The 27,853-nt window shown below is 35.9% G+C and overlaps 1 protein-coding gene across 1 annotated transcript in view; it reads right to left on the bottom strand.

Annotated features, from left to right (window-relative positions):
• Nucleotides 1-1,816: 1,816 nt before the first annotated feature.
• LOC143224022 (uncharacterized) overlaps nucleotides 1,817-27,853 on the bottom strand; it is a 46,133-nt gene continuing 20,096 nt past the window's right edge. The window contains exons 5-12 of the mRNA XM_076452486.1: nucleotides 24,585-24,830; nucleotides 21,209-21,484; nucleotides 19,962-20,246; nucleotides 18,749-19,069; nucleotides 16,533-16,811; nucleotides 15,419-15,688; nucleotides 2,166-2,789; nucleotides 1,817-1,887 (exon numbers count right to left, since the gene is read on the bottom strand). Coding sequence (XP_076308601.1) covers nucleotides 1,817-1,887; nucleotides 2,166-2,789; nucleotides 15,419-15,688; nucleotides 16,533-16,811; nucleotides 18,749-19,069; nucleotides 19,962-20,246; nucleotides 21,209-21,484; nucleotides 24,585-24,830 — 2,372 coding nt within the window. The remainder of the gene's footprint in view (nucleotides 1,888-2,165; nucleotides 2,790-15,418; nucleotides 15,689-16,532; nucleotides 16,812-18,748; nucleotides 19,070-19,961; nucleotides 20,247-21,208; nucleotides 21,485-24,584; nucleotides 24,831-27,853) is intronic.

The raw sequence follows: 27,853 nt of genomic DNA, 5'->3' as shown, positions 1-27,853 counted from the left end.
GGGATCTCTCGTTCTGGTGGTTCTTGAAGTTCAAAACCAGGAACACGCTCAAACGTCCATAGTTTATCACAAGGTCGGCCTAAAATAAAGATCAAGATTACTTTTTTATATAGTAAATCACTTATCAACATGGTTACTTTACACATAAAAAAGAAATGATTCAGTTCACTAGTACTCTCATCTTTACGTTCCTGATAATGTACCATTATTATTTCATAATACCACTTGCTTGTTTTCCTCATACTTTACCACCTAGTGGAGTTCATTACAAAGTTCTTGTTGAAAGACACAACCTGTAACTAGTTCCGAGATGTTTCAAAGTGTAGTATCCAGTCTTATATGAAATCATCACTTTTGTCTCTTCTCAGTTGCCGGCATGGCTGCGTATTAAGTGACTCCTTAATCTGAGGGTCGGGTTCGCATCCCCATCGCGTCAAACATCATGCCTTTTAGCCGTGGGGTCGTTATATTGTGACGGTCAATCCCACTATTCGTTGGTAAAAGAGTTGCCCACGAGTTGGCGGTGGTGGGTAGTGATGACTAGCTGCCTCTCCTCTAGTCTTACACTGCTAAATTAGGGACGGCTAGCACGGATAGCCTCCTGTGGTTTGTACGAAATTCAAAACAAACACTTTTCAGTTTTCTCTGTATTTATTTGAATTAACTGTTATTTCTTCCTCATGTTCGATAACAACAAGAGTCTCTTTCACGAAATCATTAATATTTCATTTCTTTCTAGTGTTTCACATATTTTATCACTAAGTAATATGAAAACATATAGTAGTAATATTGGAGGGTATTAGAAATACACTAATTATCGCATCCTGGTGCTGTTAACACTATACCGCTAGTGGTACTGTACACTAGCTGTATAGTGTTGACAGCACCAGAATGAGATAATGGTACCTGTGTTTGAAGCACTGTTTCTGATTCCTAACACTGTAACACCGTTCTCTTAATGTTAATCGAAACCACCACTCCTTCTCATACACTTCAATCAGGATCGAACATTATTACAAATTCTTTTATCTTCATATTTCAGAGTGAGACGGTAATAGCAAATGAGCACTTCTTAAGTCAATAGATTATCACTTTAATTCTGTTTGTAACACCAAGTATTACAAGAGATAGAAGTCACTGTCTTTCAGCATGATAAAACATGTCAGTAAAGCTAATGTTTATTTGTCGTTAAGCACAATGCTACACGAAAGGCTCTCTGTGTTCTGTCCATCATGAGTATTGAAACGTGGTTTCTAGCGCTCTAAGTATGCAGACATACAGCTTTACCACTGGGGAGGACATAAAATTAATGCTATTATGCCAATAGTTATATGTTTAATAGCATACCACAAATATGCATACAATCATAGCAATAAACTCGAACAATTTTAAAATACATACTGAAAGTTACGGTTCCTAAACCTTCAGTGGCTATTATGAAAAACTGGTATATTATGAGTTTGATTCCCTATGAAACAAAGTAGCTATTTTTATTATTGACTTTGAGCGAAATTTCAGGTTAAGCAAATTTTAACAGTTTGATCCATTTTGTCCATTCATATTATTGTTACACAAGGAATTCTAATGTTAAGACAATTAAGAGAATATTTTGAGTCATAATGGGTTGTTATATAACCTTCCCAAATGTTATTAATTTTCGGTAAGAATTTATTACAATATCAATATGTAATTCTAATACATCCTTTTCCATGGCAACGTTATATCACCTGTGGTTTTTACATAATTTTCAGAGTTGTATATTCAAAAGCATTTTACTGTAACGTGGCCAACTTTCTATACTCTTCAGAGTGCCACTTTAACCTTTCAAAGTGCACCAAAATACGCCACTTTGCTTCATTACAAAAAACCTGGGGGCATGTCCACCTCCTTAAACATTAGAATACTATAATAGAAATAGGAGTGCTATACAAATGGGCTGTATGTGTTATTTATGGGGTTTGGAGAATAGAGTGTGAACTTTGACATTCTTAAGTCACACTAACTAGCTTTTTTTTTTTAATGTTAAATAAGATACCTTTCAACGCAAAATGTTTTTTTGGGGCAAAATTTGACTTTTAGCAGTGGGAAAAGAAGGGGCAATATAAGTCTTGAAAAGCCCTGGGCTGTTTTCTGTATAAAATGTTTTTTTACAAATAAAAACTTACCTCTTAAACATATCTTTTCAAAGTACGTCATGCCTGGGGTAAAGGTCAGAGAATCGGAATTATCCACTGCAGCGTTGTCTAACCAGAAACACCGTTGATATTCACCATACTGTATTACAAAAGCTCGACATCTGTCCCCCAACCGCTGGCAGGCGTTCTGACATTCCCCAACAATTCCTATCACACCTCGCACCCGAATAATTTCCCTTCGCCCGAGCTGAAGATCATATCCCGATGTCTTTTCATATGTATTGGTCGAACCGACACTTATCATGAGGTGGGTATGTAGGAGGGTAGGTAGAATAGGTAGTAATAGGGGCAGTGTCGACGGTGTAGGAACTACTGTAACAGAACCACCCTGACAATCTTTCTCTGCGTACAAGGCTCGTGAGTAAAACTGAAGCGCCCTCTCCTGGTTTGTTTCCCTGCTTTCACCACTCAACAAGCACTGATTTCCACCAAAACCACCTTGTTCAACGAAGGTGTAAGACCTGCATGTGAATTCTCTCTCCTGGTTACATTCGTTTTCACACTGAAATGTAGAGGTCGCCCCAGCCACTAATTTAGCAATGTATAACATGTATCGATCCCTCTCAACTGGTTTATATAAGCATCTTGATATATCTACAAAGGACAAGCAAAAACAGAAAGAAAGAAATTATTCCCAAACATGATTTCAAAACAAAAATAAACTAGAAAGATTTAGCTAAGACCTACCGTAATCTTATTTCGTCACTGAATATAATTTAAACTATAAACTGTTACCAGACTTTACCGTGATGTAATAACAAACACTTTACAAACTAATAACAGAAATAACCGAAAAAAAGCTTTTATAAAATTATTAGCCGGATTCATCAATTTAAAGATATTTGTACACAACCGTGATCAAATACATAAAACGCATTACAGATCTTTCAAAAATACGTATATTAAATTTAGGAAACAAGTGGTCTTTTGATTTATCACAAGTACGAAACAAAAAGTTAATTGATACAACTTTCACTATCAATTTTTTAAAAATAGTTTTTAACTGATAAAAACGTGATGCATCAATTACAGTAGTAATAATTTCAACCTAAATGTCACTTTATCCGACATAAAGCGTAAGAAAATTATAAAGTTGTAGCCCTCGCTTAATTTAGCATCGCTGACCGGAAGGAAGGCATCACACTCACCGCCTAGAAGGCTACTCTTAACCTAATAACAAGATTAACTGTCTTATGTGTACCGACAGCCTAAAGTGGAAAAAAACACTAAGTGGGATATTGATGTGTGTAATTTTGGACCTGTTTAACGCAGCCATGCACGCTAACTACTACGTTATTCTTATTCCACAGTATTATTGTGTTCCCCTACAACGCATAGTAAGATTGACTGTCATATTATAACGTTCCACAGTTAAAAGGGCAAGTGGATTCGAAATTGCGACCCCTGTGATTACAGTCATGATATATTGAGAAGAAAATACAGTCATGCCTTTTATTATGAGATGAATTATTTTTTCACTGGTTAAAGAAGAGGAGAGATGAATCATCGAAGGGATGTTTGAATATAATATTGTTTATTATAGTTAATATAGGTGGCGTGTTTTATTGAAAGGAAAATGTGCTTTACGCCAGTGCTTTCATGAATTCAAGATCTGGTTGAAATTTTTTGAATTGGGTTTATATCGCAGCAGTTAGCATTTACAGACCAGCCTGTCGGTTTTGGTCAGGCTGGTTTCACATTGTTTGTCATGCCAAATTCGCAGCCATTTACGTCGGAATATAGCCCTTACGTTGGTTACGTTGCCAGTTGCTTTGAGAAATTTTGGCTAAGCGTATTGGCAGGTTATTTTTTGGCGAGTTTTCAAAGTCCTTCTGTGACAGATGTATCAATTCTTCAACATGTGATTACAAAACTTTCCGCCATTGCGGCGGTATAGGGGTGGCAGCTGGCTGAACCGAGATTACTGCGCTGTCTATAGCCAACAGTTTGGTCGTGGAAGGTGGTTAGGTCTCTTATTGTCCCCGGATAGTAATGACGCCTTTGTGATTGCGCCGATTTAGAGTGTCTTTGAAATTAAAAGAATGGCTGGTTTATCTTCACGCTCATGTATTATCAGTGTCAGACGGACGTGAACAGTCGCTGTGTGGCAGAAAGGGAGCACTGTTTCTTTCAGGTATACCGTGTAATTGTTGAGTGCATTACTAAGAAACTGCACCGATTGTTCAGGTCATCTCAAGATCATAGCGTTTCAGAACTCATGTTTTCTTTGTCTGTTCTTTACTTTTCAAAGTTCATTTTTTCGTCAGTTTCTTCATGCGGTGAGCAGCCATTCTCTGAAAATATAAATCAGTAATTTTCATTGCCTATTAACTTGTTTACGTATTGGTTTCGGTAGCGAATGAGTCCCTCGTTGCGCCGTCTGCAGCACGGACGCCACGGTCGTGCTCAGTTGGCGTTCGTCGCCCAGCCTTTTGTTTTCATATCTGAACCGCGGTTTGTCGGCACAAACGTTCAGGGTTCATGTTCTGTTTCAGGCCAACGATGGTTTTCAGTAATATTGCCCTTTCGAGTGCTGATTGTCAAGTAACAACACAAACATTCTTTCTGTTTGATGGTTGGTCATTCGTAAAAAATAGGAACAGTCAATATTCTGCTATGATGCGTCGACGAGGAACTACTTTGCCGAGCATGTGAACGGAGGTTTCTCGACGCCCACCAACCGGCACAGTGCCGGAATGCTCGTTTATGGCGGTAGTTGAATGAAGTTGCCTGTTGCCCTTTATATTGGTTTGCCTTTGCTTCTGTCAGCGTCGCCTGTTCACGCCTTCATCTGTTGGTTGAGCGTCATATGTCGCGCCTGAGGCTGACTTACAGCGCCTTTATGTCCAAAGTTGCCGCTAGTTCACTACTGCTAATGCAGAACCATGCTTACGTTATGGCAACAACAGCGTAATTTTCGCCGGGCATAGTCTGGAAGCAAAATCGGGAACTGGTTACAGATTTCGCCGTTTATCGAACATACCGACGTACCGATCGCGCTCACGAAACCATGCCGGTGAAAGACCATCAGCCTGGCGGCAGGCTGTCGGGGTTTCCTTGTCGGTGATGCGTGTCGTTCCGGTCAATTTGCTGAGTCGATGAGGCTCCCGTAAACGGCCCGGCTGTGCATACCAGCAGCGGCAGATGTCAAAATGTTTCAAAGTTTCAAAGTCATATCGGTTGCGAAATAGCCTGTTAGGTTATGTTTTACCGCGCGGCAATTCTGGCGAGGTCGGTCAATGGGCCATAAATTGTCCGACGCCAGTATTATGAACAGGATAAGCGCCTTGTCGACAGACTCACGAGCTCATGCCGCCATCGTCAACGATTATAGTGGAGAGTCAATTTATTGCTTATAGAATTTTGAGTTGAGGCACAGAGTTTTTTAGCAACGATCGTGCTGTTTTGTCTTTGTTTTAGGTTTTTTTTATGCAATTAATGTCTATTAAGACATTATTAACATAAAAAAAAGACAAAAACATAAAAATTCTAAAAGCAGATAAAGGTAACGCTATAGTCATAATGAACACGAATGAATACATCCAAAAATGAATAACATCCTATCAGACACGAACAAATTTAAACCAATACACACAAATCCAAATAAAGCCACACGAGACGCAACTGAACAAATTACTACTACAAATGAAAAAGCCAACACAATTTCACACAAACACTTTATTCCTACCTACGTAAAACCGACTCACGCACACCACAAATATACAAGGCATCCCCTAAACCTCATAAACCAGATTGTCCATTACGACCAATAATGTCCACATATGAATCGTTTAATTACAACCTTGGTAAATACATAGCATGGGCATTCTCCAAATATGTAACATCAGCCAGCTCATTTATCAAAGACTCTTTTAATTTCAAGTCTAATCTAAATCAACTTAATCATAAAGCCTTAATGGCCAGTTTCGATGTTATATCCCTCTTACAGAAGTTCCAACCACTGAAGCCTGCAAGATAGCCTTAGAACTCTATATCCGAGACCCTAACCCAACTATAGAAATTTGTAAATCCAGTTAGCAAACCTCATAGAATTCACCACGATAGAAGACAAACTTCATGTTCAACAACAACCAAACTATATACAAACAAACGGCTCAAGTATGGCAAACCCAGTATCACCAGTTCTAGCCAATATTTTGCACACAAGTTGAAACACAAGCAATTAACACAGCATTACATCCACCACTATACTGGTATAGATATGTAGATGACACGGTTGTGGGATTCAAATCTACAGAACACATACTTAATTTTTTTCAATCACATTAACTCTATACATCCCAACATCAACTTCACATGTGAACAGGAAGAAAACAATCAAATATCATTTCTTAACCTCAAAATTACAAGAACTGATACACAATTCCAAACAGAAATCCACCGAAAAATCACCCATACTGGACTATACATTCCTTGGGACTCAGCACATGAAATAAAACAAAAACTCAACATGCTAAGAAACCAAATAAACACAGCCATAAAACTATGCTCACCAGATAAAATTAACGATGAATTAGACAAAATAAAACAATACTTCACTAACATCAATAAGTTTCCTCCACAAACCGTAGAAACATTATACGCACACACCTAGACAGAAAGCAAAATCAACCAACTAAAGTAAATACAGCTCAAGAATCAAAAAACCACGAAAACATATACTGCTGTATACCATATATTCCTGACATCAGCAAACAAATAACCAACATTTGGCAAAATTAGTAACAAAATATGACATTCCAATTAATACCAAATTTATTCAAAACCCGGCACAAAACTGAGGTCTATACTATGTAAAACTACACTGACAAACACCACACCAACATTATTTATAAAATACAATGTGATAACTGCCACGACTTCTATATTGAGAAACAAGTAGAAAAATGGAAACCAGATTCAAAGAACATAAAAGTCACCTTCACACGTTTTCGAACACTGCAAGTCAAATAAACACAACATAACCATAGAAAACACTCAAATACTAAATAAAGAAACAAACATAAACAAACGTAAAATTAAAGAAGCCTTACTTATACAACAACTTAAACCCAAAATAAACCAATATAAAGGAACGCCTTTATACCTATATTAATATAATAAATATTATTATATATTCAAACATCTAATACCGCCCCTCTACATTTCGACACACAGTTACACAACCCTTTCAAACATGTGGTCAGCTTCCGGTCAGTTACCTCTTTCTTTGTGGAACCTGACGATGACCGAAGAAGGTCGAAACGTTGTTCGCTCTTCTATGTAAAGTGTTTTCTCAGCCCAAACGAGCCGTTTTGCATATAAATTTTCAACAAGTGGTTTCTCGTCATCACTGATTATTTTTTCATCGCGGCGACTGTACGAGAAGTGTAAGTTTTGTGTTTTCCTCAGTGTATTTGTACTTACCTGTTACCTGTTACCATTATGTCTGAACTAGCATACCGTACACCACTATTAACAGTACACGCTCACACGATCGTTAAGAAACTAAGGAATTTAAACCAACGAATCATTAATAGAAGAAATGACATTTATTTTATTCAACAATGTAGAAAAGAACAACTAACCCCTAATTTTGTAAAGGTAAAACTTTCAAAAAATTTTAATACATACACAAACATTATCCAAAATTTACAGAAAAACTACTGAAAGCCATGTTGAACACAAAATACAAAGAACTACATGACTTACAAAAACAAAAAATGAATCTAGACCATCAACTGGCATGCTGCATTAAACCAGAGATTTACGGACTTATACAACGAAACATAAACCAAATCAATACTAAAAACGACAGAGACAAAAAAGATCTGCCACAACAAAAAAACTAAAAACTAAGATGCAAACAACAGAAAAGACACCAAAACGACAAACCGTTGACTAACCTCATAATTAACAGATCCGACCGTCAATTAAACACAGACGAGATACATCTACTTAACAAAGGACTCAACTTGCTATAGCACCTAGGCACATTCCAACCATAGAAATCAAAACATGTTTAGAAGATCTAGCCAGGAGACTTGTGATACTTTCTACAGAGAACAAAAACAAGGAAACAACCAAAACAAACCAACAGAAAGAAGACAACTTAGATAATTTTATTGACATCCAACAGCCAACCTTCCCAGGTAAAATTACAAATTTATATTTTCCAGAAACACCTAAAACAACATCTTAAACGATTTTTTCAAAGAATTTTCTCACAAACCATCAACATAATTTCACAAAACAGAAAACTGAAAAACAACCTTTACAAAAATAGACATTAATTGCATAAAAAACCTAAAAAACAAGACAAAAACATAAAAATTCTAAAAGCAGATAAAGGTAACGCTATAGTCATAATGAACACGAATGAATACATCCAAAAATGAATAACATCCTATCAGACACGAACAAATTTAAACCAATACACACAAATCAACAAAGCCACACGAGACGCAACTGAACAAATTACTACTACAAATGAAAAAAGCCAACACAATTTCACAAACACTTTATTCCTACCTACGTAAAACCGACTCACGCACACCACAAATATACGGCATCCCCAAACCTCATAAACCAGATTGTCCATTACGACCAATAATGTCCACATATGAATCGTTTAATTACAACCTTGGTAAATACATAGCATGGGCATTCTCCAAATATGTAACATCAGCCAGCTCATTTATCAAAGACTCTTTTAATTTCAAGTCTAATCTAAATCAACTTAATCATAAAGCCTTAATGGCCAGTTTCTGATGTTATATCCCTCTTTACAGAAGTTCCAACCACTGAAGCCTGCAAGATAGCCTTAGAACTCTATATCCGAGACCCTAACCCAACTATAGAAATTCCCAGTAACCAGTTAGCAACCCTCATAGAATTCACCACGATAAAGACAAACTTCATGTTCAACAACCAAAACTATATACAAACAAACGGCCTAAGCATGGGCAACCCAGTATCACCAGTTCTAGCCAATATTTTATGACACAAGTTGAAACACAAGCAATTAACACAGCATTACATCCACCACTATACTGGTATAGATATGTAGATGACACGGTTGCGGGATTCAAATCTACAGAACACATACTTAATTTTTTCAATCACATTAACTCTATACATCCCAACATCAACTTCACATGTGAACAGGAAGAAAACAATCAAATATCATTTCTTAACCTCAAAATTACAAGAACTGATACACAATTCCAAACAGAAATCCACCGAAAAATCACCCATACTGGACTATACATTCCTTGGGACTCAGCACATGAAATAAAACAAAAACTCAACATACTAAGAAACCAAATAAACACAGCCATAAAACTATGCTCACCAGATAAAATTAACGATGAATTAGACAAAATAAAACAATACTTCACTAACATCAATAAGTTTCCTCCACAAACCGTAGAAAACATTATACGCACACACCTAGACAGAAAGCAAAATCAACCAACTAAAGTAAATACAGCTCAAGAATCAAAACCACGAAACCATATACTGCTGTATACCATATATTCCCGACATCAGCAAACAAATAACCAACATTTGGCAAAAATTAGTAACAAAATATGACATTCCAATTAATACCAAATTTATTCAAAAACCCGGCACAAAACTGAGGTCTATACTATGTAAAACTACACTGACAAACACCACACCAACATTATTTATAAAATACAATGTGATAACTGCCACGACTTCTATATTGAGAAACAAGTAGAAAAATGGAAACCAGATTCAAAGAACATAAAAGTCACCTTCACACGTTTTCGAACACTGCAAGTCAAATAAACACAACATAACCATAGAAAACACTCAAATACTAAATAAAGAAACAAACATAAACAAACGTAAAATTAAAGAAGCCTTACTTATACAACAACTTAAACCCAAAATAAACCAATATAAAGGAACGCCTTTATACCTATATTAATATAATAAATAATATTATATATTCAAACATCTAATACCGCCCTCTACATTTCGACACACAGTTACACAACCCCTTTCAAACATGTGGTCAGCTTCCGGTCAGTTACCTCTTTCTTTGTGAACCTGACGATGACCGAAGAAGGTCGAAACGTTGTTCGCTCTTCTATGTAAAGTGTTTTCAGCCCAAACGAGCCGTTTTGCATATAAATTTCTCAACAAGTGGGTTTCTCGTCATCACTGATTATTTTTTCATCGCGGCGACTGTACGAGAGTGTAAGTTTTGTGTTTTTCTCAGTGTATTTGTACTTACCTGTTACCTGTTACCATTATGTCTGAACTAGCATACCGTACACCACTATTAACAGTACACGCTCACACGATCGTTAAGAAACTAAGGAATTTAAACCAACGAATCATTAATAGAAGAAATGACATTTATTTTATTCAACAATGTAGAAAAGAACAACTAACCCCTAATTTTGTAAAGGTAAAACTTTCAAAAAATTTTAATACATACACAAACATTATCCAAAATTTACAGAAAAAACTACTGAAAGCCATGTTGAACACAAAATACAAAGAACTACATGACTTACAAAACAAAAAAATGAATCTAGACCATCAACTGGCATGCTGCATTAAACCAGAGATTTACGGACTTATACAACGAAACATAAACCAAATCAATACTAAAAACGACAGAGACAAAAAGATCTGCCACAACAAAAAACTAAAAAACTAAGATGCAAACAACAGAAAAGACACCAAAACGACAAACCGTTGACTAACCTCATAATTAACAGATCCGACCGTCAATTAAACACAGACGAGATACATCTACTTAACAAAGGACTCAACTTCGCTATAGCACCTAGGCACATTCCAACCATAGAAATCAAAACATGTTTAGAAGATCTAGCCAGGAGACTTGTGATACTTTCTACAGAGAACAAAACAAGGAAACAACCAAAACAACCAACAGAAAGAAGACAACTTAGATAATTTTATTGACATCCAACAGCCAACCTTCCCAGGTAAAATTACAAATTTATATTTTCCAGAAACACCTAAAAACAACATCTTAAACGATTTTTTCAAAGAATTTTCTCACAAAACCATCAACATAATTTCACAAAACAGAAAACTGAAAAACAACCTTACAAAATAGACATTAATTGCATAAAAAACCTAAAACAAGACAAAACATAAAAATTCTAAAAGCAGATAAAGGTAACGCTATAGTCATAATGAACACGAATGAATACATCCAAAAAATGAATAACATCCTATCAGACACGAACAAATTTAAACCAATACACACAAATCCAACAAAGCCACACGAGACGCAACTGAACAAATTACTACTACAAATGAAAAAAGCCAACACAATTTCACAAACACTTTATTCCTACCTACGTAAAACCGACTCACGCACACCACAAATATACGGCATCCCCAAACCTCATAAACCAGATTGTCCATTACGACCAATAATGTCCACATATGAATCGTTTAATTACAACCTTGGTAAATACATAGCATGGGCATTCTCCAAATATGTAACATCAGCCAGCTCATTTATCAAAGACTCTTTTAATTTCAAGTCTAATCTAAATCAACTTAATCATAAAGCCTTAATGGCCAGTTTCGATGTTATATCCCTCTTTACAGAAGTTCCAACCACTGAAGCCTGCAAGATAGCCTTAGAACTCTATATCCGAGACCCTAACCCAACTATAGAAATTCCCAGTAACCAGTTAGCAACCCTCATAGAATTCACCACGATAAAGACAAACTTCATGTTCAACAACCAAAACTATATACAAACAAACGGCCTAAGCATGGGCAACCCAGTATCACCAGTTCTAGCCAATATTTTTTATGACACAAGTTGAAACACAAGCAATTAACACAGCATTACATCCACCACTATACTGGTATAGATATGTAGATGACACGGTTGCGGATTCAAATCTACAGAACACATACTTAATTTTTTCAATCACATTAACTCTATACATCCCAACATCAACTTCACATGTGAACAGGAAGAAAACAATCAAATATCATTTCTTAACCTCAAAATTACAAGAACTGATACACAATTCCAAACAGAAATCCACCGAAAAATCACCCATACTGGACTATACATTCCTTGGGACTCAGCACATGAAATAAAACAAAACTCAACATACTAAGAAACCAAATAAACACAGCCATAAAACTATGCTCACCAGATAAAATTAACGATGAATTAGACAAAATAAAACAATACTTCACCAACATCAATAAGTTTCCTCCACAAACCGTAGAAAACATTATACGCACACACCTAGACAGAAAGCAAAATCAACCAACTAAAGTAAATACAGCTCAAGAATCAAAAACCACGAAACCATATACTGCTGTATACCATATATTCCCTGACATCAGCAAACAAATAACCAACATTTGGCAAAATTAGTAACAAAATATGACATTCAATTAATACCAAATTTATTCAAAACCCGGCACAAAACTGAGGTCTATACTATGTAAAACTACACTGACAAACACCACACCAACATTATTTATAAAATACAATGTGATAACTGCCACGACTTCTATATTGAGAAACAAGTAGAAAAATGGAAACCAGATTCAAAGAACATAAAAGTCACCTTCACACGTTTTCGAACACTGCAAGTCAAATAAACACAACATAACCATAGAAAACACTCAAATACTAAATAAAGAAACAAACATAAACAAACGTAAAATTAAAGAAGCCTTACTTATACAACAACTTAAACCCAAAATAAACCAATATAAAGGAACGCCTTTATACCTATATTAATATAATAAATAATATTATATATTCAAACATCTAATACCGCCCTCTACATTTCGACACACAGTTACACAACCCCTTTCAAACATGTGGTCAGCTTCCGGTCAGTTACCTCTTTCTTTGTGAACCTGACGATGACCGAAGAAGGTCGAAACGTTGTTCGCTCTTCTATGTAAAGTGTTTTCTCAGCCCAAACGAGCCGTTTTTGCATATAAAGTTCTAACCACTTGACCATGCCGGACACAGTAGACTGCATGTAAATAAAATAGAAAAATTCATAAAGTCATCTCGGCTCCACAGCATATACTGACAGCTGAGTGAAACAAGTGAATTATTAACTTGTTTACGTTAGCAACAGCCAAAGTTTCATGTTCTTATTCTAGAAGCCTTTTTCCGAATTGGTTTTACCACTCTACTCTAAATAGTTTTGAGGAACATTTCAAATAATACATGCTCGTTAACTCGATACCTCAAAACGTGTTTTTTTAAACAATTCGCTTTACTTAACTTTTGTTACAACCTTGGCTTCAACTTTTCACTTACGTTGGATTCTAATTAGGTATCCCTTAGCACCTGAGGTGATATATTCCCCAGTGTTTGTCAGTTGACGCTGTTATATGATAATGTTATCAACTATATTGCTTTATCTAAGCGTAATTTAATTTAATAAAATATATTTCTAATCGCTTCAGTATAACATGTTAAACGAAAAGTGTCCAGTGGGAAGTCTTGAAACTACAAACCGTATATTGAAGATTTGAACTTCATTCATCACCTACAAGTACCTAGATTACACTGGTTTTCCAGAAAACTACAAACCGTATGTTGAAGATTTGAACTTCATTCATCACCTACAAGTACCTAGATTACACTGGTTTTCCAGAAAACTACAAACCGTATGTTGAAGATTTGAACTTCATTCATCACCTACAAGTACCTAGATTACACTGGTTTTCCAGAAAACTACATCTGTATATTGAATATTTGAACGTCGTTCATTGTCTACAAGTACCTAGATTACACTGGTTTTCCAGAAAACTACATCTGTATGTTGAATATTTGAACGTCATTCATCACCTACAAGTACCTAGATTACACTGGTTTTCCAGAAAACTACATCTGTATGTTGAATATTTGAACGTTGTTCATTGTCTACAAGTACCTAGATTACACTGGTTTTCCAGAAAACTACATCTGTATGTTGAATATTTAAACGTCATTCATCACCTACAAGTGCCTAGATTACACTGGTTTTCCAGAAAACTACATCTGTATATTGAATATTTGAACGTCGTTCATTGTCTACAAGTACCTAGATTACACTGGTTTTCCAGAAAACTACATCTGTATATTGAATATTTGAACGTCGTTCATTGTCTACAAGTACCTAGATTACACTGGTTTTCCAGAAAACTACATCTGTATGTTGAATATTTGAACGTCGTTCATTGTCTACAAGTACCTAGATTACACTGGTTTTCCAGAAAACTACATCTGTATGTTGAATATTTGAACGTCATTCATCACCTACAAGTACCTAGATTACACTGGTTTTCCAGAAAACTACATCTGTATGTTGAATATTTGAACGTTGTTCATTGTCTACAAGTACCTAGATTACACTGGTTTCCCAGAAAACTACATCTGTATGTTGAATATTTAAACGTCATTCATCACCTACAAGTGCCTAGATTACACTGGTTTTCCAGAAAACTACATCTGTATATTGAATATTTGAACGTCGTTCATTGTCTACAAGTACCTAGATTACACTGGTTTTCCAGAAAACTACATCTGTATATTGAATATTTGAACGTCGTTCATTGTCTACAAGTACCTAGATTACACTGGTTTTCCAGAAAACTACATCTGTATGTTGAATATTTGAACGTCGTTCATTGTCTACAAGTACCTAGATTACACTGGTTTTCCAGAAAACTACATCTGTATGTTGAATATTTGAACGTCATTCATCACCTACAAGTACCTAGATTACACTGGTTTTCCAGAAAACTACATCTGTATGTTGAATATTTAAACGTCATTCATCACCTACAAGTGCCTAGATTACACTGGTTTTTCAGAAAACTACATCTGTATGTTGAATATTTAAACGTCATTCATCACCTACAAGTACCTAGATTACACTGGTTTTCCAGAAAACTACATCTGTATATTGAATATTTGAACGTCGTTCATTGTCTACAAGTACCTAGATTACACTGGTTTTCCAGAAAACTACATCTGTATATTGAATATTTGAACGTCGTTCATTGTCTACAAGTACCTAGATTACACTGGTTTTCCAGAAAACTACATCTGTATGTTGAATATTTGAACGTCGTTCATTGTCTACAAGTACCTAGATTACACTGGTTTTCCAGAAAACTACATCTGTATGTTGAATATTTGAACGTCGTTCATTGTCTACAAGTACCTAGATTACACTGGTTTTCGAGGAACTCCACTCCGCGGGCTGGAACTAACTGTCCGGTTCTGGATTCTCTACCTTCAGTAAACATCACACACTCCTGACGTGTGCTGTAATAATTAGCAGCAACACATCGAAAGAAGGATTCTTGAAGACAAAGGCGTTCGCATTCTTTCCTGGTTCTGACTGAGGGAATGGTGTTCCGTGGCAACAGTCCTTTCAGTTCCTGGTCAATCACTCTTTCAAAGATCCAGAGCTTGCCACATACCTGAAACTCTATAAAAACAAACAAACAAACTCGTAATGCGAATAGGTTTAGTACTGTAAAACAACAACAACAAGAAATAAAGAACTTTACCTTATTCATTTAAGAAAAATAGTAATGCGCACACTCTCAGTAAAAACGTTCCCTAGTGGTACAGCGGATGTCTGCGGACTTGAGCACTAGAAACTAGGTTTCCATATCCGTATTTGGCAGAACACAGGTAGAACATTGTGTAGCTTTGTGCTTATCTACAAACAAAACCTCAGTAAAATATAAGTAATTTAGTGTTAAATCTATTTTCGAAGAAGTCTTCCTCTTTAACATGAATTTAGCAGAACTAAACTTGAAATTCAGATATACTTGAAAAGGGTATCGTGGAATATATTTAGTGTGCAGAAATTATTAGTATACAGTGTGCATGTTTCAGATTGACAGTTTTAAACGTTTTCAAGAGATGTGAATTCTTATTCGAGACACCACAGGCCACGTGTATATTTTAGTGTTAAATGGAAACCGTGTATGAAGTATCAATTTCAGGTAGAAATTTAATGCCTGATCACGTGTGATATATCAACATTAGGTAGAAACTTAAAGACTGTACATGAGCATTATATCAATGTTAGATGGGAACGTCATCAGTTTTCATGGGTGATATATCGGTATTAGGTAGAAAGTTGATGACTGTACATAAATGATATACCCATGATTACTGGTCATGTATAGTACATCAGTGTTAGATAGAAATTCTATCACTGCTTACGTGTGATATATTAATGTTAGGTGAGAACTTGAACTTTAATAGTTATGTCTTAAAATTTGTGACAATGTATTATATCATACGTAAATTGCACTTACTTGGCAGACAGATTCCTTCGAAGTAACTCTTTCCAAAGGATGGTCTTAGATCATACGGACGATCAGCACTAGTATACCGAAGGCTAGTACAGTATTGCCCCTTGTAGTCCAGATTAAAAGCTCGGCAGTCAGCAGAGACACGACACCTCTGGAGACACTCGTAACTAATGCCTGCAGACGATGAACTTCCTTGGTAAAGAGAAGTTCCTGGTACAACAACCAGTTCATAACCTGTGATCTTGTCGTAGACTAGCTGTTCATTAAATTGGCATTTCTGGCCTGAGAGACAAAATTAAAAAAGATAGAGAAATCTAATATATTAATTACATTTTTGGTGTATATCACATAAAACAAATCCAAATCAAACTATTGTAGCATGATATCCAGGAACGGATTTTGTCATAAGATCATATCAACATGTTTTTTCTTTCAAACCAAACACTTAGTTAACATTTTTTAGTTGTGTGCTTACGAGTGACCAAAAATGAGTAGCTTGAGCGTGCTTGTACACATTAATTAGTAAGTAAGAGTGTTAAATACTTTTAGCCAGATTGTTACGTTTCAAAATTACATATAACGAATCTCTTTCCGTTTAAATTCTGTGTAATTTATGAAACACAGAAAAAATTATGAATTCAGTTTATATAATTATATCTCAGGTAAAGTGATATATGTATATATATATATTAAAACAAAAGTAATCTAGTTTTGTCAGTTGTTACGATATTCACTAGAGTGTTTGAAAAAGTCCCGTTTATGTCCTTGATGGGCCCGGCATGGCCAAGTGTGTTAAGGCGTTCAACTCGTAACCCGAGGGTTGCGGGTTCGAACCCCGGTCGCACCAAACATGCCCGCCCTTTCAGCCGTGGGGGCGTTGTAATGTGACGGTCAATCCCACTATTCGTTGGTAAAAGAGTAGCCCAAGAGTTTGCGGTGAGTGGTGATGACTAGCTGCTTTCCCTCTAGTCTTCACTGTTAAATTAGGGAAGGCTAGCGCAGATAGCCCTCGAATAGCTTTGCGCGAAATTAAAAATAACAAACAAAACAATATGTCCTTGATTACTTGTAATTATGCAGTTTATAATAATTATAGAAGTATTTAGTATATTTTAACTTGCAAAATCTACCTAACAATTTTCTTTAAAATAATTATAGGTTTGTCCCTCCTTAGTGAATCAGTCCAGACTTATAACACTGAAAATCATGTTTCGATACCCGTAATAGGTACAGTTTAAACAGTCGATTGTGTATTGTTACGCATCACAACAACAAACATACCATTACAGGTTTATTTTGTTTTCGCGCGAATCAACATAATAGGTTATCTTCCCTGCGTTCGTCACGAGGTCGAACCTGAAACGTCAGTGTTATAATTCTCAACTTGTTTGTTTTTGTTGTTTGGAATTTCGCACAAACATTGAATTAATGTTGGGGAGCATCAAGTAATAACCAGTACCTTATAAACCTTCAGTTATATTAATTCAATGTTGAGGAGCATCAAGTAATAACCAATACCTTATAAACCTTCAGTTATATTAATTCAATGTTGGGGAGCATCAAGTAATAACCAATACCTTATAAACCTTCAGTTATATTAATTCAATGTTGGGAGCATCAAGTAATAACCAATACCTTATAAACCTTCAGTTATATTAATTCAATGTTGGGGAGCATCAAGTAATAACCAATACCTTATAAACCTTCAGTTATATTAATTCGATGTTGGGGAGCATCAAGTAATAACCAATACCTTATAAACTTTCAGTTATATTAACTCGATGTTGGGGAGCATTACGTAATAACCAATACCTTATAAACCTTCAGTTATATTAATTCAAATGTTGGGGAGCATCACATAAGAAACAGATACTTCAAAAATACCATCACATTAGCGAATTCAAAGTTGAGGAGCATCACATAAATACCAATGCTGCATAAAATTGTCAACTGTATCAACTGTAGTGTTGATGTTTTTATCAATAATTTAATTATTATTACAATTATTTTTAAAGCCCATCTTCATCATTGTTTACAACTTGGGCTAAAAGTAACATTTATTTCGTTCACTAGTGAAATTATTGCTTCAAACAAAACTAATAATTGTTACATCAACTGGTAACAAGTAGCATGTAGCACCTGACTAAAGAAGAGAACGAACGCTGATGATAACTTATAATGGTACTACTACCAAACAAAAGTTGAAGATAATTTATTACCTGGAGGAGGTGTAAAGGTGGGCGTGGGTGGAAACGGGGTGTATGACGAACTTGAAATGGGCGGTCCAGTGTCACATTTTCTTTCAAAATAGTTGATTCCTGAACGTCTTTGAGAAGCGTCTTGACCGGCGCTGGCTGTGTCGTCTCCACTGAGGAAACACTGTCCACTGCTGGAGTAGAAAGCAAAGGAACGACAGTTGAAAGTAGAGTAGGTGGTACAGGCCTGCTGGCAGCTCTCCTGGGTGATGATTCCAGAAGTTTGAACAACATCGGTGTACGTAGGGAAAGCATTGGGTGTTTCCTGGTAGTTACAAGGGCTAGCTGTAGGAGAGAAATTACACATAACCAATAGTTACAAGGGTTGATTATCTGCACCACAGAAAGTATTGTACTTGTAAAGTTCAAGAACTAGAAAACCTGTCTTTGTGACAGAAAGTATTGTACTTGTAAAGTTCAAGAACCAGAAAACCTGTCTTTGTGACAGAAAGTATTGTACTTGTAAAGTTCAAGAACTAGAAAACCTGTCTTTGTGACAGAAAGTATTGTACTTGTAAAGTTCAAGAACTAGAAAACTTGTCTGGGTGAAATAGAATGCAAATGCATAATGATACTGATTTGATATTTGAAACAATCGCTATGACACTAACTTCATGGGTGTATTATTTAAACATGAAATTACGAGTATCGAGCGATAACAGCTGAAACTGAGTTACATTGATTCGTTTTTCAAGGAGATTATACGCAGACCTTTAAATATTTTGAAATTAATCATTTTTATCATATAAGTCCAGGTAAGATAAAGATGCACGCCACACACATACACATTAATAATGTTCACATTTTTACAGATATTGTTCCACACATTTAATTATAGTTTTTAACTTTTGTTCTTATAAAATAACGGCGAATTTATGTTAATGGAAACATTTTAAGAAACACTCACCGTTACGGTTTGGCTTTTAATAAATTGCTCAAAAATGTATGAATATAAACTTTAATTCTGTAGTTAATAAAAATTAAAACTTATTGGAGTCATATACAATTACATCATTACATAATTTTTTCAGGTATTTGTGTTTTGTCCATTCATTTACAGCACATACGTTTACAAATAAAACAATTATACTTTGAAAACAACAAACGTGTTTTATGAATAAATCTTGAAATACTTTTATTTAACTTGTAGTTAAATATCAATGTTCAGTTTACGAACCCGAAATGCACTGGTTCTCCAGGTAGCTGATTTTGATGTTGCTGTTTGGCTTGTAATCTGCAGGTCTGGTTCTTCTGTCTTCCCTGCTTAGCTTACAGTCAGTTGTCTCTTCGTTATATAAGGCAGAGCGACACGTGAAACTAACTTCATTTAGACACGATTCTTCACAGTCTCTTCTGCTCTGGACCAGCGGGATTGACCTCTCGTACAAGTTGGGAGACATTTCATATCCTAGGACTCGTTCAAAGGCCCAGGCTTTGCCCTGGCAGGCCATTGCTGTTTGCCCTGCGATAATATTACTGTTATAATTTTGGTTTATACAAATAAAAGCACTGTAAGAGAAACAGAGTGCGCTGGCAACTACGAAGCATTGTGACTAATAAATATTCGATTTATTATTGTCTAACTTCACACTTATTTTATGTGTTAGTGGCATTTATATTATAAAAAAATCCAATAGAAAATATTCCAAACTTCTGTAATATTTATGGTACAAAGACTTCTTCGTAATTTTTGAAATTCTGTTACATTACTGGGCCTCCTTATAATTAAACGTTCTCTGCAAAAACACGTGTTTGTTCTAGTTTTATAAACGTTTTACTAACATATTTGTTACAAAACTGGATCTAATTCTTAGTCTTCAGAAAACTTTATCACCAATGATTTAACTTGTTAAGGAAACGCCCAGTAGAGCGCCCTTCATTACCACAGATACAAACACTAAAATTTGTTGAAAACGGCCTTGCATGGCCAGGTGGTTATGGCACTCGACTCGTGATCCGAGGATCGCGGGTTCGAATCTCGGTCGCACCAAACATGCTCGAGAATTCAGCCGTGGAGGTGTTATAAGGTGATGGTCAATCCCACTATTCGTTGGTAAGAAGTAGCCCAAGAGTTGGCAGTGAGTGGTGATGGCTAGCTACCTTTCATCTACTAGTCTTTCGCTGCTAAATTAGGGACGGTTAATGCAGATAATCCTCGTGTAGTTTTGCGCGAAATTCAAAAACAAACAAAAACAAAAACTGTGAAAAACAAACGCTTTAGCTAATGTTAGTTCTATGTTGATTAGCAGGAGATTATTTAGAAGTGCTTTCTCAAGTGATGTTAGAAAGTCAGGGATTATTCTTATCTGAAGAAAGAAAAGGTTACTCAGTTTAAAACTAAGCAAAATGGAAAAGAAAAATACAAGAAAGTGAAGTAAATATGGACAAATCCTACAGCGTTGTTCAACTTCGTCACATACTAACCCCTTAGACACAGCCTTTCAAAGTAATTTTCCGCTGTTCGGAGTGCCAGCTCTTGCGTCCGCCCTTGTGAATTGCGGTCCAGCTGATAACACCGCATGTTTCGGTAGTTGACGGTGAAAGCTGGGCAGTTGAGTCCAGCATTTTGACAGTAGTTTTTACATTCGAGCGTGATTCCCAAAGCTGCAGGATTCGACAGAGGGATATCCGTGGTATGTGCTGACCTCAGAACGAAACCTGTTATTTTTTCAAATGTGAATATCCCACCGGTGCATTTATCTAAAGAAATTGAAAAAAAAATATATATGCTAACAGTTAATAATAATAATAATATTGCAGTTTTATTTATTATGCAGAAAATAGTCACTGTTTATCAGTATTACTAAAACAACTACAATATGTTGTAAATAACCAACAGATTACTATCTACCTTCTCGTCTAAGTTTTGCTTTCTATTTTATCTCATTGACTGACCAATATCAATCCTTTTCCAATTTAATTCCAGTTAATGGTCCGGCTGCTGCTATCTCAGTTACAAAGTACTTTTGCTCCCTACCTTGAGTCGAAGTTTCGTTCTACATTACCCTCAGTACTCTAAAGCTTCCGCACGTCTGCGCCTTTCTGCCAGCTCTCAACCCTTTTTTCGCCTATGTTCTTGAGAATTATTCCTTTTGTGCATCTATTACAGCTTACGATGTCCACCTTTCTTGACGTCATCGTCTTACCTGAGGTCCTGGCCCGGAAAATAGCAGCCATTCCCCACACATCTGTACTGTGTCTTACTCTTTAGGCGTTTTTCTGCACATTTCTCTTTCGTACTAGCTTTTAATTTATTATTTTAATATATCTACCATTCTTCTTTGATTAAAATTGTCGACATCTCTTGTTCATCTCATTTCCTATCGCCCCATCAGTTTATTCTCAGCAAGTCACCAGTTATTTTTATTTACACAGGTGATTGTTCGTCTTCATCTTTCTACTACTGCTTAGTTCCGTAAGCTCCCCAGTCTATGAATCATTTCACACTTTTAAACCCTCAAATCTAGCCTTCTTTATTTTCCATTTTCAAGGTGCCTTAGATATTTTTTTTACAAAGAATTCTGTCTTTTCTTCCTTCTGAAACTTTCTTTATTTTTCTTTCTCCAGGATTGCTAAGCTGCTGTTTTAATTGAAAGCGCTCACTCTCCATCGCTGCTGGCGTCCCTCGGGGATCTGTTATTCCTCCTCTTCTGTAGTCTTATCTATTGCTGAGATGCCTGTCCCCTCGTCCCTCGGCCTCCAGTTTATTTCCTACAATATGTCGAGCACACTAATTTTCAAGATCTTTGTTTCACGATAGTAACACTCGAAAAAGTTGTTTAGAAAATTCTTCTCTTCTTATTTGGAGTCGCTAATGGAGGATTACAATTCAACCAGAAAACAAACCGATACGATTTTTGCTCGTACCCATAACCCTTATCATTTTCTATAACCCCTTTGTCCGTCCCTGTCCTGCTTAGAGCCAACTCGCCTGGATCTCTGCATCGTCTTCCTTTTATCTCAACTTGGCAATTTTATAATGTCATTCTCTACGCCTAGATTTTGCAACTTCCAATTGTTACTCACGAATTATACTCTCTTATCTCATTTTATCGAATCCTACATTTACATGCTCTTAGTGTCCGATTCGTTCAAAGCTTCTTCAAACAACATAACCCTATATTTGATGAGATACTCTCCTATTCTCCTCCTGAATCTCTACTTCATGTTGCTGCCATCCTCGCATCCCATCTGTAATGTTGCACTAATCCCTCATGTTCTACCATACATCTATCAGTGACACTGAACATGGTATTAGACTACCGGTTTGTTCTCCTGCACAGAGTGTTGTACTGTCAGGTTTTCTCCTACATGAAGGTGTTAGAATGCTAGTTTGTTCTCCTGCACCGGGTGCCGGACTGTCGGTTTATTCTGATTACTTTCATTACTCGTCCACACAACATACGTTTCCTGACTCCTGCTCCTTCCTGTTGCCAAACTCATGTTTATGTTGTTTACCCTTCTTCACAGTAATGTTACTTCCCTTTGAGTCTCTTAACCATTACTTGTTACCTTGATGGTGCATATATTCATTCATCTTTTGGTCAAAGAGAGGGCGTAACCATCCGATATTCTGCCATCTACTATTACCTGGAGCAAAATGTCGTTTAAAAAGCAAAACAAAAATAGATTGCATCAGAAATAATTTCATGATTGTAATCTAGACAATATTTTGCGATATTTTTATCACCGTACGTGCTCTAAAAAAAATCAACAACCTGGCCTGCTGGTAGCTTAGTGTTAAGTTCATTATAACACTTAAATTCAGTGGCTCAGTCCGTAGCGTAGTCACAGAGTAGATAACCCGTTTTGTAATTTTTGCACTTAACCAAAAGTAGAAAGAAAACAATATTAAATTTAAAGTATGTCTACGGGGATATGATAACGAAAAAAGCAGGCAGTTAATAATATAACATAACTTGTAGTATGAAAACACAATAGCTAATACAGCTAAACAAAAATATGAAACACCTCTAGCTGAGAGACATAAAGTCTAAAAAATGCCAACCTTTCTTATACCAGATATAAGATGTGCTATAAATAAGATTCGTACGGCTTTAGATATGAAAGAAATGTTATTTTTTACAAAAATGAAGAAAATAATAGAGGGAGTGAAACATGTACTGTGTTAGAACAATTTAACTTAAAGATACTTCAAGATAAGCTGTGTTACAACGATGTAAGAAGTAATTAATGGATTAAAATTCCACTGTATCAGAACGGTTCAGAGGGACATAACTTAATGATACTTCAAGATAAACAGTATCACAACGATGTAAGAAGTAATTAATGGATTAAAGTTTTACTATATCAGAACGGTTTAGAGGGACATAATTTAATGATACTACAAGATAAGCTGTGTTACGACGATGTAAGAAGTAATTAATGGAACGAAATAGTTACTGTGCTACTAAATATTAAAAACACGTTTTAAAGGCAGTGAATCCTATAATTGAAATATACGTTGACTGTTTCTACTGGAAGACAATGAGGAGAATTAGTCTGAAATAATCTGCCAATCACTGCACGTCTGTTCACATAATTTAGTTGTATAACCACACAGTAACGATAACCCAGTAAATTTGTTGGTAATGGATAATGTATGTGGTACACACTTACACATTTATTTGCTTTCATGTACACTTCTAAAACTGAAGTAAATAAATTATAAAAAATAAATATTTTTAAGATGGCGAAAAAAACCAAAAATGTTCACAAGAACAGAAACTGTAATGAAAATGTTTTACGTAGTAATTTTAGTAATAATTCAATACTTCGAATTATTGCTATCATCACATACCGACAATACACTGTTTTTCGCCATAGGTGGCGCCCTGCTGAACTGGCAGGTTGATGTTATTAAGACTAACTGTATCATCACCACTCAGATAACACTTGTTACTTAGAAAGGTATAAGCTCTGCAGTTGAAAGTATCCTCGTCAGTACATTGTATCTCACAGTCCTCTGCGGTGTTCGCAAACTGGAGAAAATCCATGGATATCACTGACCGATCTGGACGTTGTCGGTACTTACAAGGTATCGGGGCTATAAGATAATAATAGTTAATAATAAAATTAAAATAAAGAAAAATCCACGGATATCAATGACAGATCTGGATGTTGTAGGTACTAACAAGTTGTATGGAATATAAGATAAAAATAGTTAGAAAATAAAAAAGTAAAGAAAAATCCATGAATGCCACTTACACAGATCTGGATGTTGTTGGCACTTACAAGTTGTATGAGACATAATGTAATAATGATTAAAACAACAACAAAAAAATCAAAATAGAGAAAATCCATGGATATCGTCCATTGATCTAGACGTCATTTACATTTACAGGAAATCGGGCTTTAAACAAGCAATTTAGAATGAGTTGAACCAAAAATCATAGATTTTGACAGTCTTAATTCGATTAACAAAAAATCAAAGTGAGGTAGCACGTCGCGCCCAAGGTAAGAATGGTAATAAGTGTAGCAACAAGTAACCTCATTGGCGTTACCAACAAGAAGAAAATTTACGAATGTTTTTTTAGAATTAGTTGTTGTACTTTTTGTCTTATGGTGGAGGCTAAGTTGTAACACTAACATCAACTCAGATTTCTGTCAATCCCACTTGAAATTTTTAATTTTAATAATTTGATCAGAGATATTTCACCACTTCAGGACAAAAGTAACTTACAAAATTTGTTTTGTTTTGTAATTTTGCGCAAAGCTACTCGAGGGCTTTCTGCACTAACCGTCAATAATTTCGCAGTGATAGACCAGACGAGAGGCAGCTAATCAACATCACCCACCGCTAACTTCTTGGGCTACTCTTTGACCAACGAATAGTAGAATGTGCTGTGCGTTATATTGCCCTAACGGTTGAAAGGACAAGCACGTTTGATAAGAGAGATTCCGAACAGTGATCTGCAGATTGCAGGTCTAGCGTCCTAATCTCCAGGCCATGCCAGACAGACTAAAAAAGAGGTTGGTTGTCCAGCATCCCTTGTAATTTGTCAATCTTGCAATTTGTAATCATTTCGTCCCTCGCTTGGACAGCAGCAAGTCTACGGATTTGTAACGCTAAAATCAGGGGTTGTATTCCCCTCGGTGGATACTGCAGATAGCCCGATGTGGTTTTGCTATAAGAAATCACACGTAATTATTTCAAACTTTCGATATTAAGTCAGAGGTATTTGACAATTTAAATAATATTTGTTGTTCTATCAAGTATTGGGTAAAGCACAGAATTTTAAATACATCACTGCCTTCGGTAAGTCCGATTACAGCCAGCGATGAACAGAGTGTACGTAGCTCATTCTGTATCTTTGCGCTAAGGAAATAACGACAAAAATCCGAGGTTCACCTACATCCAGCGAAACTTAATGAGAAACTACAGATACAAACAAACTGATTCTTATGGTATATGAAATCCAATTTGTGTTTTAAAACCCATAATAAAGTCTCTACATGTGCAAATTACTTTGATAGCTCTTTCCGTCGGCCACATTTTACTATAAGAAAAAGTTTCGAATATTCGTAAAACGTAGTGATTATGAATAACTGGAAATTTAAACTGTTTTCTTATTCAATTTCCTGAATCACAGTTTTACCCTTAAATAAATACGAGTCTGTTATAATAGCTCTATAATAATTTTATTCTACCTTATTGTATTTTCCGTATTTATGTAAATCCACTTCAACACCCCCTTTAGCTGACTGACGGATGTATTACTCATCTTGCCAGAATTTATTAATGTGAAAGAACCTCGTTTTTCAATAAATAAGCCGGACATTTACCTCGATGAAAACAAAATCTATTTGCGTTGGAGTAGAATAGAAACTAGGTCAGTGGAAGTGGATCCATAACACGAGTCTTCTCTACAAACTACAAATTGGAGTCGGTAGCATGCATTCATGCTATACACATTTTTTATTAAATGTGTTAGATGCACTAGAAATGCCATTCTCAAACAGAAATTGTCCATATTTGTAGTTATGAAATTTACACCTTCAAAAGAACGGTGTATCTTTCTTTCTGCTTGTCCTAGAGTTAAATGAAGGAAAGAAATTCATGAGTCATTAACTGATAGTTTCTTTTTGAAATATCCCAAACATGGGACCTTCTCTGCAAAACTGTGTAATTTATTACTTTGATTAGGCACATTCGGGGTATTGTTTACAAGTTGCGTTGTTCTCTGTTGTTGTTCTTGTTTAAGTTATTATATGGTGTTTATTTTAGCTGCATTTCCAGTCTATGCTTAATAAGAATAGTTGTGAATTTGTCTCCCGTGTAAGTCGAGAAAAATAATGAAACAGATATGTGACTAAAACGGTATGAACTGTTCACTTCTGGCAGAAAACATGACCGCTGGTGTACGATTATACTAAGACGTGTCAATTTCACTACTTGATGGAAGAAAATTATGAGATTAAAGCTTCTTGCTTAAATTGAGGGTCACGTAAGTTCGCGTCAAGGCGAAAAAAAATGATATTTTAAACTTGATTAACTGCTTAAGAACAAGCCATCATTACATGCGTATTAGTGTAACATTTATTGAAATGTAATTCAGAGCATTGAGTTTTATTATTGTACTTCATATCTTCTGCTCCCAGTAGTCTGTTGACTTACAACGTTAAAAACCGGGTTTCAATACCCGAGGGGGGCAAAGCACAGTGTGGCTTTGTGCTTAACTCCAAACAAACAAAATCATATCTTGAAAACTTCGAAAGATTACTACGGTACATACAGTCATCCTATAGTTGCAATGGGTACCGTTAAGTGGACTTTCTGGTCTGGTGTTAACGCCACTTGAATGGAAATCTGCGAGACACGCGTTCGAATCCTCCGTCACACAGAACATACTCGCCTTTTCAGCCGTGGCAGCGTTACAATGTTAATTTCGCTACTCGTTAGTAAGAGAGTATCCCAAGAGTTGGTGGTCAGTGGTGTTGACTAACTGTTTTCCTTCTAGTCTCTCACTAATAAATTAGGGTTGGCTAGCGCAGGTATTCCTCTGTAGCTTTATGCGAAATTCAAAATTAACATTGTGTACTTGATCTTTTATTTCGAACTGAAATAAA

Source organism: Tachypleus tridentatus, chromosome 8 (genome assembly GCF_004210375.1).
Source record: "Tachypleus tridentatus isolate NWPU-2018 chromosome 8, ASM421037v1, whole genome shotgun sequence".
NCBI lineage: Eukaryota > Metazoa > Arthropoda > Merostomata > Xiphosura > Limulidae > Tachypleus > Tachypleus tridentatus.
Note: the sequence above shows the minus strand (reverse complement) of the source record. Positions and strands in the feature narration are given on the sequence as shown.